The following is a 15,606-nucleotide window of genomic DNA, read 5'->3' as shown; positions in this document are numbered from 1 at the left end:
AATATGAAATAATAATAATAATAAATATATATAAACTTCCTGGTTTGCGTGGTGACGTCGCGGCATAGCGACTCACACAACCGCATTGTTGTGGGGGAAGAGGAGCTCAGGCAGCCGCTGAGCCCTGCCACTTCTTACTGCTTTTCCACAGTCCCAGCGATCGATTTTAAGCCTCATATCCTAGTATATCACTTGAAACCGCTCCCGTCGCCCTGGATACCTGTCGGTCACTTCTAAGGTTCACTCGGTTCAGCGCGAGCCGCGGTCGCCTTTGGATGACCAGACTGAATGTGGATTTAACTGCTGCTTCGCTCTGCAGGCCGCACCGCCATTGCTGCTGTTTTTATAAGCTTAATTCTTGAAAATAGCGAGGTAAGTTTTACCTCACTCTCGTTTTACCCGTTTAATGTTTTTCCCTGTACCCTGGATACATTTAAGTTAAAAACCAAACCGTGCTACTCATAGAAAAAGACAACTTTTTTAATTGAGGTAGTTTCTTGTGTTAGTCGCCATATTTCCTTCCTCTTCAAGTCCCTGTAGTAGCAGGCTAATGTTAGCCCGGTTTCTGGACGGACTAGCAACTAGAGAGGCCACCGCCTGTTTATTAAGGGGAACAACATGGTTGTCTTTTCTTGTAACCCGCCAGTGTTTGATTGGTCGTCCTAAAGCAGGTTCGAAACATAGCACGGATCACTGTCTAGACGGACTTACCGTACCTACCCGTACCGGACATGGATCTAGTAACAAGCTGCAGCTACATGGAGCCGCTGTTATTCAGGAAACAAACCACACAGGTTGCGCAGATCGGAGGCTCCTTGTCTTCGGCATTGCTGCTTCCTGCTCTCGATGCATTTCTTTCATTTGTCCAGTAAAGGTTGAAGGTACTGTTAGCGCAGCCGGCTGAAAGCGCATTGATCTCACGAGTTAAAGGTGCACCAGCACACGTTGGAGCACTATGTTCAAAGCTGCTAGCTTAACTTCACTTGCCCTGGTTTAAAAAATAAAATAAAGTGTGTCGCGAAGGTACAAATCTAAGTAATAGCGTTATTTGGGGGGAGTTGGATTTCAGGGAAATCGATATACATATGCAAACATGGCTGGAATAATTCATTTGACAATGGTTTACCTGGCCAATAATAGATAAGCTTGGAAAGTAGGTTTTGGTGGTTTTCTTCGTCTATGACATTTAACTATATCTTTCACGTTTTGGTTACAGAAAGATAGATCTTTTTAATGGTGTGTCAACTTTAGATTTGCTGAGAATTCATAAAGAGCACAAGAAATTAAAATCCAAGTAGCCCCAGTCCTGATCTGTTTTTCTGTCAATAGATCAGATTTACTGTAGGATTAAAATTTACGTCACAACTTTATTCTGGATCTCACATTAAGGTTTTTATTTAATATTTACTAATTAGCATTTTGGAGTATTTTGATATGATTCCCTAACTAATGTAATGAACAGAGTTTTGTTTAGCAACTTTAACACAGAACTCCTTTAATATAGTCAAAACAATTGCACCATCAAGATCAAAAGACAGCAGTCGATCATTTAAATGTAGAAGGCTTACTACTACTTTAAATTAGGCTTGACAAAGAAGACACAAAATACAGAGGTGAAAACTTTGTTTCGGGACATTTTTTCCCTTATCTGTAAACAAGGGTTGGAAGATGTGACAGCAGCCAGTTGTGTACATGCAGACATGTACAGTGAAATCCATGACATGACAGCTTTCTCAGCAGCTGCTAGATCAGCGAGTTATTTATAATAATAATAATAACTTAGATTTGTGTAGCGCTTTTCAAGAAACCCAACGATGATTTACAAAAGAGTATACATTTTAAAACATATATTTACACATTTGTTTCATTGCTTGGGTTTTTTCAGGGTCCTCATAGCTCAAACATGAAGAAGAAAAGTCGAAACCAACGCCCAGCAGTGATTAAGAGAGAGACTTCTCCCATCAAGCCATCGCCCAACCGGGAGACACTGACATATGCACAAGCTCAGCGAATGGTGGAGTTGGAGGTGGATGGCCGTGTACACCGGCTCAGCATCTACGACAAGCTGGATGTCATCACAGACGATGACCCCACAGCTCAAGAGATCATGGAGTGTAACAGCAACAAGGAGAATAACGAGAAGCCCCAGCAGGTTCTGGTGCGCTCTGTCCGCCTCAAAAACAACCAGCAGAAGAAGAATGCAGCTCTCACCACCTCACATGGTGGTAGTGCCACCCACAGCAGTGCCAGTGGCCTATTGGAGCCGAAAGTTAGAACAGTTGAATACAATCTGCCAGTGGTACCGAAAAGGCCAGCAACCTACTACAAATACACTGAGAGGACGCCCGAGGAGCTGGATGAGGAGGTGGAGTATGACATGGATGAGGAAGACTATGCCTGGATGGAGATCATCAATGAGAAAAGAAAAAGTGAGGGCATAAGTCAAGTGTCACACAACCTGTTTGAGTTTCTCATGGATCGCTTTGAGAAAGAGTCATTCTTAGCCACGCAGGGTCAGAGTGACCTGCAGTCACTTGTGGATGAAGATGCTGTGTGCTGTATATGCATGGATGGAGATGGAGCTGACAGTAACGTCATCCTCTTCTGCGACTCCTGCAACATTGCCGTGCACCAGGAGTGCTACGGTGTGCCATACATCCCTGAAGGCCAGTGGCTTTGTCGCCACTGCCTCCAGTGTCCGACGCGACCGGCTGAGTGTGTTTTCTGCCCGAATCGAGGAGGAGCTCTGAAGAAGACAGATGATGACCGCTGGGGCCATGTAGCATGTGCCCTGTGGGTGCCCGAAGTTGGCTTCTCGGACACAGTTTTCATCGAGCCCATTGACGGTGTCCGCAACATCCCACCTGCTCGCTGGAAGCTTACTTGCTATCTGTGTAAGGAGAAAGGTGTCGGCGCGTGCATCCAGTGTGACAAGATCAACTGTTACACTGCCTTCCACGTTAGCTGCGCCCAGAAAGCTGGTCTCTGCATGAAGATGGAGCCCGTCAAAGAGGTGACTGCATCTGGTGCCACCACTTTCTCTGTGAAAAAGACTGCTTACTGTTGCAGCCACACACCTGAAGGCTGTGACCGCCGGCCACTCAACATCTATGAGGAGCCCCACCCTAAAAATGGAGCCTTTCACAAGCGAGCTGAAAAGAAAGGGAAGGCCAAGGGCTGGCAGAAGAAAAAGAATAAACGAGCAGACCCTGAACCAGAAACGGAACCTGAAACTCCGACCAGCTCTGGACCTAGCATTACTGCTTCAAGGTAACAGTCAGCCTTAGCTCACCAAATCAACACTCTCTATCCTTGGTCTTTTGTCCTCTTTATTTCATTTGAAATTATAATTTTTTTCTGCTTCTAATTTTAGTTGAGTGCTATCTAAGGTAGTGATTTTTAATACATACAGAAAACAGTAAAACTGTATGAATCTGGAAAAAGTAAATATTAAAAGTTTAACTTGAGATAAGTGATATTTATCAGTAGTACTTCAAGAGAACTTTGCCAGCATTATTCCAATATAGTTGAGTTAAAGGTTTTTTCCACAGGTGTGTCAGCAGTGATGTTTATAAGAGATGAATACAAATACAAATACAAAGATATCTGATTGGTCAAAAATGACAAGCCAGAGATCTGACAGCTTTTTAGAGCTACGGAGAAAATATTATCAAAAATATTATTATTATTATTCACTGATTAATATTCCCCTTTTCTTCTATGTTGGGTTAGTTTTGATACCATCCTCAACCAGGTATCAGTTCAGAGGAAGCGTTCATTTGTTGAGGGGGTGCTGAGCTACTGGGTGCTGAAGAGGCAGTCAAGGAACAATGTGCCCCTAATCCGCCGGTTACAGGCCAACCCACAGCCACCCAAAGCCAAGAAGACGGTCAGTTCTGTTAACAGCTAGCAACCTCACACAGTAGGGTATTGTCCTTTTTAATGTAGTTCTTGTTATTAAGCTGATGCTTGTTTCCTGCAGGACCATATGGAGTCTAACCAGGCACTGAAGGAGCAGTTGAAAGAGTGGCACCGCCTCCGTCACGACCTGGAGCGAGCCCGCCTGTTGCTGGAGCTCATCAGGAAGAGAGAAAAACTGAAGAGGGAGGAGGTAAAACCCTTTCAGCATTTACTACTTCACGATTGTCTAGTGCAGAGCTTCATCATTTCTTTTCAGGACACATTGTTTATTCTCAAGTTAAAGCTAAATATTTTACTTTTCATTTACTACTCACTATTTTAATTATATTTGTTCTTGTTTAGTTAACTCATTACTACCCACAACATCCCAAATTCCACTGATTAGTTGGACAGCTCCTCACAAATTTGACTACTGGACTGTTAGTCTAAAACCTTTTATGTGCCTCAAACACCCAATGCGCTAAAACATAAACATCGACCACAAAATGGGATTTACTGTATACACACATTCGGTTTTAATAAACATTGACCTTGGACTCTTGATAACACCTCATGCCATTCATGTGGATTAACATTGTTTGGCTACCTTCTTTCGACAGATGAAGCTTCAGCAATCAGTGCTGGAGGTCCAGCTGACTCCCTTCAACATCCTGCTGAGAGCTGTGCTCAGTCAGCTGCAGGAGAAGGACCAGTACAGCATATTTGCTCAGCCTGTCAGCATTAAAGAGGTCAGCAGTTGTTCATTATTCACTTTAAAACAGTTTAAAGCAAGTCTTTTTCCCCAGTTCAAATGAAATGGCTAATATATAACGACATTTAGCAACACCTCTTTTTCCTGCCATAGTCTTAGCCAAAGATGCTTATTTATAAAGTCTGTTTAACATCTACATAACTGTATTAAACAAATCAAGTGTGTCTCCATCATTATACTAAAAGTAGTTCACTGAACCGAAATCACCAGTTCAAGAAGACCCAATTTAATGTGAAAGTATTCTCATTTCAGAAAACATTTCACGCATTGCATTTAAGATGACTGGCTTTTCATTACATTATAGTGCTCTATCAGTTGCTCTAAGCAACAGTTGCATTCCTTAAAAGCATACTTTCCATTGAAACTCAGGAACGATGTCCCATGTTCACGTGATGAAAATTTCAGGATAATGAGATGCACTGACACCAATTTGTTAATGAGTATTGGTTTCGACTAATGGTAAAAGTGTAAATAACATACTACCAGGGATATCATGGATCACCACCATGTCACCATATTTGCAAGTTTAACAGCAGATTGTGTGGTATAAAGCAGAGCTCCTTGTGTTATTATGTGGGACAAGTCTGGTTCCACCATGCTCAACTGGTACAGACAGGGTTTCAGGCCTGTGTACTTCCACAATGTGTATTTGGCTCCACACTCTCTTCACCCTAATTGAAGAATATTTGTCCATGTGCAAATAGAGAGTGTATGATAGGGGCCTGCGATTCAAATCAGCGATTCCTGTGCATCTGTGGTATTCTCTCTACTGTTTTCTTTTTTTTTTTCTTTTTTTTTTTTTTTTACAGTGATATTTACCACGATGAAACATCCATCCGTCCTCTTCCACTTATCCATATCAGGGTCATATCCCAGATACCATAGAGCAAGAGGCAGGGTACACCCTGGACAGGTCACCACTCAGAGCCATTCACACTTTAATCACCAGTTAACCTAACCCCACTCATTCCATGTCTTTGGAGTGTGGGAGGAAGAGAGAACCCATGCAAGCACCACACAGAAAGGTCCCAGCCAGGTGGTGAAGTCAAACTCAGGACCTTCTTGCTGTGAGGCAGCAGTGTTAACCACACAACGCCGTGCTGCCCTGACAGTGAAACATGTAGCACGGATTCCGTACCTCAGTATCAAGTGGGTTGTATGAACATCTAAACAGTGAAACTAATGGCACCTTTTGTGCCAATGATCAAAGAAATGCAATTTGTTTATGTGAGTGCAAAGCTTCTTGATATAAATGAAAGCATGCATTGTTTTCTAAATTTGGACAACCTGTGTTGCAATGGTTGACCAGTGTAGTGCCCAAACCGATCATCCATAAAAATCAAGCTTTAGAGGGTCAAGGCTCAGTACCTTCCAGCGTGCCTTTCGAAAAAAGGGATATCGTGAACCAGAATTTCTTCCTCCTCTTAGACTGCAGCCTCTGATGTCTGTTCTCTGTTCTCTGCAGGTACCTGACTACCTGGATATCATCAAGAACCCTATTGACTTCTCCACCATGAGAAAAAGAATCGATGCTCACTTCTACAGGAGCCTGGAGGAGTTTGAAGCCGACTTTGACCTCATAATATCCAACTGCATGACATACAATGCCAAGGACACCTTCTTTTACAAGGCGGCTCAGCGGATGCAAGACCATGGTGGAGCCATCCTTCGCAGGGCCCGCAGAGAAGCAGAGAGGATTGGCTTCGACTTCCCCGGTGGGTTGCATCTTCCTGAAGTTCCGAAACTGGAGCCAACACCGCCATTCACCTGGGAAGATGGTAGGTTTATAGTGCTTTATGAAGTAATAAATATCTAAAAGTGATAAGTAACTTATCTTTCATCATTATCTCTTAAGTAAATTGAATAATAATAAATATTTAAACAGTGAAAGTGTGAGTTCAGTAGTAAAATAGTCATGTAATCAGGATAATGATGTGGTTATATGTCACTGTCCTCCGTAGTGGACCGCTTACTGACTCCCACGTACCGCCAAAAGACTCCTCTGGAGGATCAGCTGAAGGAGCTCCTGGAGAAACTGGACCTGAGCATAGCCATGAAGCACAGCCCGTCCCGCAGCAAGAGGCTAAAGCTACTCAAGAAAACCATCACGGAGGTCCGCAGTGAGATAAGCCTGAAGAATTCCCTGCCACCACAACCCTCTACTCCAGATCCCAGCCCATCTCCTGCTGAATCTGAAGACCAACCACTACGAGAACTGCTGGCAGATCCCAGTATGCCACAGGAAGACAAGTCTTTACCTCCACCACCATTAGAGACATTAACCTTACCATCCCAAATTTTGCCTATGGACTTAGACCCGACCCCCGTGAAGCTCACAAAGCCCTTGGACCAGACACCCACAGAGTTTGAGGACGTCACCAACACATCTACCTCAGTGCCATCGGACACCCCTAATGGGCACATCCCAGAGTCGTTACTCCCCAAAAGTGACCTCTACGTGGAACGCTATAACCGGAGGACCAATGTGCTCTTTCGGAAGTCAAAAAGTGCTAGCCCACAGAAACCACCCCGGACCCAAGAGGTCTCCTCTGGGTCCCCCCCACCCCTGGGCGCCAAAACCTTCCTGTCAGTAGTGATACCTCGATTGGAGACGCTCCTTCTGCCAAAGAAAAGAAAACGCAGCAGCAGCGCTGATGGTGAGGACGACGAGGAGTCGCCGATCAAACGCCTTGGTACAGGTGTCTGTCAGATATTAATTATTTTATTTCAATTGCAAACAAAGTCTCGCTGGTGACAAAAAGATTCAGTGAGTTTAAAACAATTCTTGTATTTTTATCCCTCTCAGGAATGGCAAATGGATTTGTGGTGGAAGAGGAGGGTGTGGTCTCACAATCTCCCCGTTTGCTCGAGCCACGCCGACGCTGTGCCTCCGAGTCGAGCATCTCTTCAAGTGGAAGTATCCTTTGTGACACAAGGTGAGTGAGAAAAGAACCAACCAAATCCTGAGTGGCTATGCTTATTTTCATAATTTTGTCCTTCACTTCTGCCAGTGTTAACATTGTGGTGACCAAGTTTATAGTATAATCAGAACAATTAATATATGCGCCTCCAAGGCGAAAGGTGCCAAGACACTTTCTGTTTTCAAACCAAAATAGTTAACCGTCTGTTGCACACAGAGGTTTTCCACAAATGACAATACTGTCACAGTAAGTCTGCTTCTGTGGTCAACACCAGACCTTTAACAAACAAAAGATCATAGCAAAAAAAAAACCTCACGAGGCAAAATGAAACGACTGAAATTAAAAAGGTGCTTGTTTGTGGTTAGAACATATAAAAATAGTAGAATAAAAAATGTGATGACTTCAAATTACAGAAACAAAAGTCTTGATAGTGTCTATAAAAAGAACTAACCAAGAACAGTCACAGGTGTCACAGCCGGTTTATTTAACGTTTTCTTTTGTGTGTGGGGAGACGCTGACATGCGGAGTTTAAAACGGGCTTCATTTTGCAGTGGATGACTTTTTAGCTGGTGGAATAAATTTGTGGTGCTGCAACCTTTAGCGGCAATAGTTTTACGGCATCCTTCCTGTGAAATCCAAATGATAGTCTCCATCCCTCGCTCGTCTGAAACTCCTGCTGCGATATGTTTTTTCCTTATCTGGTTGTATATAAACACACATGCTCAGTGCAGTGTGCCAAGTAGAAACATTTCTGGTTGGGAGCGGGGGATTAATGAAATGAAAAAAAAACTGCTAGTGAATCCCATGCAGACAGCTTATTATTGCCATGGCAATTTATAATTGTTTTATCCATCGTACATGGAAAACTTGCAATAGATCAAGTATATTCGATATATCACCCACCCCTAGTTTGATGTATTATCTATTAGCTTATATTTATCTGTCAGTGTGCCCCAGGGTGGCTGTGGCTACAATGTAGCTTGACATCACCAGTGTGTGAATGTGTGTGTGAATGGGTGGATGACTGGATATGTAAAGCGCTTTGGGGTCCTTAGGGACTAGTAAAGCACTATATAAATACAGGCCATTTACCATTTACTAAAAGTTCCTTTGAAGTATAAAATTTGATATTTAATAATTTGGAACAAAATGTCATCATAAGACAAAAATGTCTTTTTAATAATATGAAGTAGGTTTCTTTTGGTTTCACTTGCTTAACTAGATTTGGAGTTTGAAAATGAATTGGTGAAGACAAAATTAATAATTGTAAGTCAATCATTCCAGCAGCTCATAAAATGAGTTTTTTAAAAAAACTAAACAAAAAACATTTTCCTCATTGACCTTTGCTCCTGCATCTTTCAGGACCGTTATCCTGTCTAAAAGTGGTAAAGGGCGACCGGCCACCGCTCGACGTAGCACTGTGGATGACAAAAGCACTCTAATGACCTGCATTGAAAATGGCGAGTTCATCAAAGCTGCAAAGATCTCTTCAGGTGAGCCGATCAGCTCTGGATTGTGACCTAATGAGTGTGCATGAAACAGCTTGGCAAGCTTTGATTTGTCATTTCTTACTTCTGTCTTCTGAAGGCATTTACTAAACTAATTAAAGAGTGGCTCTTTATTGGGATACTAATACTTCTTATGTCCAAGCATGCAGCATTTTATTAAATTAATTTCTTGCTTTCATGTTACATCCTCACTTTTCTACTTTTACACCTGTGTAATACAGAGCAATTGAAGTTGAATGAGTCATGTTGAGTGTCATAGGTTTTGATGTAAAAATCCTTTAAATAGAAATCCTTGAAAAGGGGTTACTACAGAACCATGAAATCACCGATTCATCAATGAAGTCTTCCACACTGGTTCTGAAACTGAGGTTCAGTGGTTCATCAGGTACTGGATTTAAGTCAGCATATTCTGTGCTCACACTGTGAGTTCAAGCTACAAAGGAAGTTGTGAACGCAGGAGAACAACAGAAACGGGAAACCGCGGATGGACAAGGTGGAAGTGAACTAAAGACTGGTATTTTCTTTGTGGATTCAAAGCGAATTATACACTCGTGCCCGTCAGCTACATTGTACTTGAGCTGATGTGGTGCAACTTCTAAAACTGCATTGTTCATCATTACTGCCGACATTAATGAGCATTGCATTATGACAGTCTTAAAGTTAGGAAGTTGGATTAATTGTGTGTGTGTTTGTGAGAGTGTGTTTGCAGTTTGTTTTTGAGTGTGAGTGTTTGCAATGGTAAAAGCAAATCTAAAGAAAGTTATTTCCTATGCCATTCATGAAAAGTATCAGCAGTACGTGAACTTATTATAGAAATTAACACTGACATATTAAAAAAAAAAAAAGAGCCAGTACCCACACATGCCTTCATTTTATATACACACGTACATACAATATACACCCTAAAAATGGTTTACATGGTCTACTTAATAGAAAGTATTATTGGCGGTGTGTGTGCGTTGAGATTGGTTGTGCTCTCTGTTGCAGTGTATCCTTCATAACTTGCTTGTTGTTGTTCCTGTAGAGGTGTGGAAACCCACTGCTGCTTCTCCATTTGTTCTGGAGCCTCTTAAACTAGTTTGGGCTAAATGTAGTGGATATCCCTCCTTCCCTGCCCTGGTGAGTGAGTGTTAGTCCCCTCTGTATCTCATTACCCATCTGCCCCTCTGCCATTGTCCATCCTGTAGCTCGTAATTTGTGCTCATGGCCACGCAGGAGCTTCCAGCTGGCTGATAGTGGAATGGTTGTTGTTGTCGTGTGTAGTGTGGGTCGCTTCGCTCTGGGTGTATTGGGCTTGACTTGGCCTTGCATGCTTGTCTCTCTGAATGCTGCCTTCTTTCACCAGGTTATGCACTTCTTCAACTTTTTTTTTTTTTTTTTTTTTTAAATACTGGAAATCAAGTGCTTTGAATTGGTATACAGAAAACACAAAGGACATGGAAGTGACTAAATATGTCAACAAACAGGGCAATAATTTAAGATGCATCAGTTGAAAGAAATCTCACGCATTCACACAACTGTCAGTTCAAGGTGGGGGATTACATTGGATTAGTTTATCTAATTTTACTGGCTTCTGCAGATTGTTTCACTTGTGTGCAGCATAATAAAAGCCAGCTCCCTAAATTTTGTATTAGGATAATGAATTTCAGGACCAGTGAGTCATGGAGCCGCAGAGCAATGTGAAATTGATCTCTAGTTAAAGGATAGTCCCTGAAAGTTGGCCCTCTTGGGCAAAGGATGAAATTTCCCTCTATAACATGCATTGAGAACCAGGAAAAAGGCTAAGTGTCACAATGGTAAAGAATTGTTCCAAAAAGCCTGGATCCTTCTCCTGATTGAACCACAAGTTAATCACTCAAGTTGGGCCAAGAACCCACCTCTGCTAAAAAATGTCATGCTAACCCCATCCATAACATTTTGAGTAAATCTGCTAACAAATAGAAACACTGAACCAATCCCCCTTTTTGGTGGAATTAACAAATAAAATCCAGGAAAGTTCTTTTCAACAACTACATCCCAACTTTCACATATGGAAAGAAACAATGCATTCTAGAATCCATCCCCTGTTACCAATGACAGGGTGGAAAGAGACTGCGCTGAAGGGTTTAAGGTCAGAGGCAGTCTAATGCAAATACATTACATCATCATGTATAACAACAAATCGCTCCTTGCAAATCTGGGCAGAATAGTCTCTTTAAAGAGCTTAAGTTCATTAATATGATTTTAAAATACAGTTTGCAAGTCAGAAACAAAGATCTTTTGATCAGTATCACTTAAAAAGAAAGTCACTTTACAGGAACTGTTAGTTTGTATAGAACAGCATCCTTCAGTTTTAGTTACAAACTTTAAAGTTAGCAACATGAAAATCAAGTCCACTTACAGTTAAGCATGTAATTTATTTCTTACATTGTCAAAAGCCTTAGCTAAATAACTTGGCTGGCACAATGTCAGTGTCATGTAAGACTGCTCACACAGTACTGTCTAAAAATAAAGACAGTACTCTGTATTTAATTGGTATAATATTTGCCAACTCCTTAGTCTGAATGTCTAACTAACTGGGATGTTTTTAGTCACTGCACTTAGATGTAAAATGTAAGTCGAGTAGTCAACTTGTAGCAGGGCTACAAATAATGTCTTTAGCTTTACTTGATCAGCTAGAATGGAAACAAGTGAAATGAGAATCATTTCAATTAGGAAAAAAAAGCTCAGGGTCAGATTTTTCTAATGCAGAAAACACTTTCAAATATGCCCATCCAAAAAAAAATAATGTTCATTAAAACATCACATCTACTGTAAGAATGAAATAAAAATGGAGTAATTATGGAACTGTTTAGATCTTCTCTATTTCCTTTACTTCCGAGTGGAGACAAAGCTAATTTTGCATTTTGAATTATTTGATCGAGCTCAGTAGGAATTGAGCCATTTGGAATTAATAGTTTTTTTGGACTTCTTAGTTATCAGTACCTTTTACAGAAAGATTTTCCCCCAAGCAAGACGTGGACAACTTACAGCTTAGATGTGGAGTTGATGGCAGAAGCAGATATTTAACTCTTCACAGAAATGGCACTGACTTGGTGATGTTAGTGGGCTGTTCAAATAACACAAACAAACCAAAAGTAATGTACTTATCAAGACAAATTAGTATTTTTGCAATTTTTCAGCCAGCCATTTAAATTAAAATAAACAAAACAAAAAAAAAGTCCCAAACTCCAGGTGCCAATTTTTGGCCACACGTTTTCCTGCGAGAAGTCTGCCTCCCTCAGTGTCCCGCTCCATTTTCTTGATCTTCACAGATCATGGACCCCAGGTCACGGAGGACAATGTGTCGGCACAGCGGGGTGGAGCTTCCCCAGCCACCGTTGGACGTTCTCAGAGCCGGAGAGCGGATGCAGTTCAGGTCCGCAGAGAAACTCTTCCTCGTCCACTTCTTCGACAGCAGGCGCAGCTGGTGAGGAGCTAACTTCCTTCACTGTTAGCTGGGATTGAATTAATCTTGCTTAAACAAAACATAAGACGTGATCAAGACAGACTGTACGTTTGAAACCTATTTAACCTGGAAAGCAACATTTGATCCACTCTAATCTACTCCCGCTGTTGTCGACGAGCTCCACCAGTCATATCTGTGGCGAGCCAATGTATGAGTCACTGTAGCCTGCTTAATGACAGCTTTTTAATGTGTTCATAATAGGAAACTTAACTATTGTGATGGGGTCCCCAAACAGTTTTTCTAGAGACCTAGTTTGGGAGAAGAGAAAAAAAAAAAGAAGAAAAAAGGAAAGCTTCACTTGAACAAAAATTTACTTTTGTACTGATGTTGTTTAAGAGTGACTTCTGAGACAAAAAACAAAACACATTAGCCACTTAATACAGACCTTTTTTGTCCTATTTCAAATTATTACTATATATGTAAAACAAAACCAATTTAGACTGATCAGACTATGAAAGAGATGCTGAACTGCATTCTGTGTGTTGTACAAAAGGTCTTGAAAGGAACTCCACTTTGTCACATGTGAAAATATTTTCCAAAATGGTCTTCTCTCTCATCAGGCAATGGCTTCCTAAATCCAAAATGGCTCCCTTTGGCGTCAATAAGATACTCGACAGAATGAAGCTGATGGAGGCTCGGTCGTCCTCTGTCCGAAAATCTGTGAGACTCGCCTTCGATCGAGCCATGAACCATCTAGACCGAGTTAGAGAGCTGGAGCCGAACACTGGCCTTGGCGTCACGATTTGAAGCCCCGCCACCTCAAGAATCCTCCCATCACCCATTTCTTAATCATGTTTTTGTCACTGCAGCGAACACGGTGTCTGCTGTATACGCACAACACAAACACATCTTGTTTACTATGTCCTTCAAACTGGAACCAAATCATTTCCACCCTTCCTCACACACAGGTTCCACCTCTCTGAAATACTGTAGCTTGAAACAGTTGTTCTTATTTGTCAAGAGCTATGCAATGAAAAACGTCTTTGTTAGTGGATTCAAAAAGTTGACGGGGAAAAGAAAAAAAAGAAAGAAATGAAATCTTGGCTGCGAGGACTGAAAAGTAGCAGGTCTAAACCTGTTGAATGTGGCAGAGTTTGGCCTCTGACCTCCTTAAATGTGCTGCAAGACTGCTGCAATCTCACTGCCATGAAATTGTCCATCATTGTGTGTGACAGCAGCAGCTCCTGTAAATATCCTGTACAAGGCCTGACACTAATTTATTCATTCCCTCAGTCAGTTTTGGTACACAGCATTCTGATATTTATACAGTGAGGTGATGATCCGCGCTGTCAACAGCACTGACAGTGTTGGGATTTCTGCTGGTGCTATCTCTACAGAGAAAAATCAAACATGCATACTGTATTGAACCTTTTTATTTCACCTTCTTTTGTATGTTTTTTTGTAAGTTATTGAGTTCTCAAGCTTCAAGTTCTCATCTTTGGCATTAATGTGTTTTTGTGTGTGCTTTTTTTTTTTTTAAATTCTGAATGTTTTTACTGGACTTTTTTTTTTTTTTTTTTTACTGTTTGTACATATTTATATAACATCTATAAAACTCTCAAAGTTTAAAATGCCCAAAGTGCATCATTCACACCAAAACAAAGAGAAAAAAAAAGCTGCCCACAGGTTCCCCAGTTATCTTTTATGGGGTTTTTATTAGATTTTTTTCAGGTTTTTGGCCTGTTTGTTTGCTGTGATGAGTTCAAGTCTTCTGTAAAAATGTCATAGAATCATCTTCTCAACCTGGAGTGGACAGTCAGCTGTAGGCGAGAAGAGAATGTGCCTGTACTAATTTATTGTAAATTCAAAAATGTATATGCATTACTTTATAGAGAAAGTAAGAAAATACTACAGGTGCACTAGGAGTCACACATAGAAGCCCCTTCTCTTTTTCCTGTGTCAGTCTTTGTTTTCCCATATTGATAGCATTAAATCCGAGGGGTGAGGTGACAGTGTTTGATGTTTTATTTTGGCAGGGTAGCAGTGGGTAGACTTCCTGTTTTCTTTGGTCCTTCTGAATGTGGATGTTGTGTGTAAATAGATTTGGTACTTTAGCTGATTCTCTGGGAAAAACCACAGTTAACAGGGAACGGAAACCAGCTGACAGCAGGCTGGTGGGATTTTTATACTAAAACACTGAAATTAAAATATGTTATTAAATCAATCCAAATGTCTTCTGGCTTTGTTTGTACACATTTTTCATTCAGACTTTACAAGAAAAGACAAATCAAGGCTGTTTGCCTGGTTTTATAGTACTTCTTATACTGACAAGTTTTTATATTGAAAATAAAAAATTTGAGTAAACAAGTTCAGCAACTTGCCTGTATATCACCAAGTGACCATTAGATGGCGCCATTGCACCTTAGCTGATTAAAGGAAATACGTCTTATTAACACAAACAAGAATAATAAATGCAGAACTCAATGCATTGTAGCCATTTGGGGACAGGGATAAGTCATCTATTCATTCAATATACTACATCTCCATGACACTGTTAGACAACACAAATCACAAAGTTGCACTACTTTATAGAGACACGTGCTTCTTCTGATAATGTGGATAGAAGTTGTGCTTTAAGAGCTGGAGCTTCCAAAGTCTGCCTGACCTCAACTCTGCTGTGGATGTTGTTTTTGATTTTAATGTCAGGTCTACTACATTTTCCACATGCCTTCAATATGAAGTCTGACCAATTTAAGTGTTAACTGAACACTAAAATGTCACAAAAGAAGGAAGAACCATTTCCACAAATTACTGCACTAATTTTTCAAGTGAGAAAATATAATTTCATTCAATATTTAATTGCACTCATTTGCACTGTGAGTATGCATTCACTAGAAGAAGAAAAAAAAAAAACTACTTTGAAAGACTACGATTACACAAATGAAAAGTCATTCTGCTCCATTCTTCAAACTGTGGCTGCCGTTTGTTTTTATTATCATTGCCGGTTCAGTTTTGACAGCCGTCCCTCATAAATGTTTTCTGATGACTCATTATCCTCCAATTAGAAGCAGATATTTT

General features: G+C 40.9%; 1 protein-coding gene across 3 annotated transcripts; it reads left to right on the top strand.

Annotated features, from left to right (window-relative positions):
• Positions 1–72: 72 nt before the first annotated feature.
• Positions 73–14,752, top strand: LOC102780366 (bromodomain-containing protein 1-like). 3 transcript variants are annotated; one of them, XM_006782294.3, is made up of 12 exons: positions 73–372; positions 1,886–3,270; positions 3,733–3,889; positions 3,983–4,111; positions 4,521–4,649; positions 6,138–6,450; positions 6,634–7,365; positions 7,479–7,608; positions 8,956–9,086; positions 10,126–10,220; positions 12,395–12,549; positions 13,149–14,752. In XM_006782294.3, exons 2-12 carry the CDS (start codon positions 1,904–1,906, stop codon positions 13,333–13,335), a joined length of 3,525 nt encoding a protein of 1,174 aa, XP_006782357.1. In that variant the 5' UTR covers positions 73–372; positions 1,886–1,903; the 3' UTR covers positions 13,336–14,752. The 3 variants fall into 3 exon arrangements, with proteins under 3 accessions (XP_006782357.1, XP_006782356.1, XP_006782358.1); XM_006782293.3 differs by having other exon boundaries at positions 6,634–7,371; XM_006782295.3 differs by lacking the exon at positions 10,126–10,220 and having other exon boundaries at positions 6,634–7,371; positions 13,149–13,310.
• Positions 14,753–15,606: the final 854 nt, after the last annotated feature.

Source organism: Neolamprologus brichardi, chromosome 7, assembly GCF_056152115.1.
Source record: "Neolamprologus brichardi isolate AB-2024 chromosome 7, ASM5615211v1, whole genome shotgun sequence".
NCBI classification, from domain to species: domain Eukaryota; kingdom Metazoa; phylum Chordata; class Actinopteri; order Cichliformes; family Cichlidae; genus Neolamprologus; species Neolamprologus brichardi.
The sequence above is the reverse complement of the archived record's forward strand: the minus strand, read 5'-3'. Positions and strand labels throughout refer to the sequence as shown.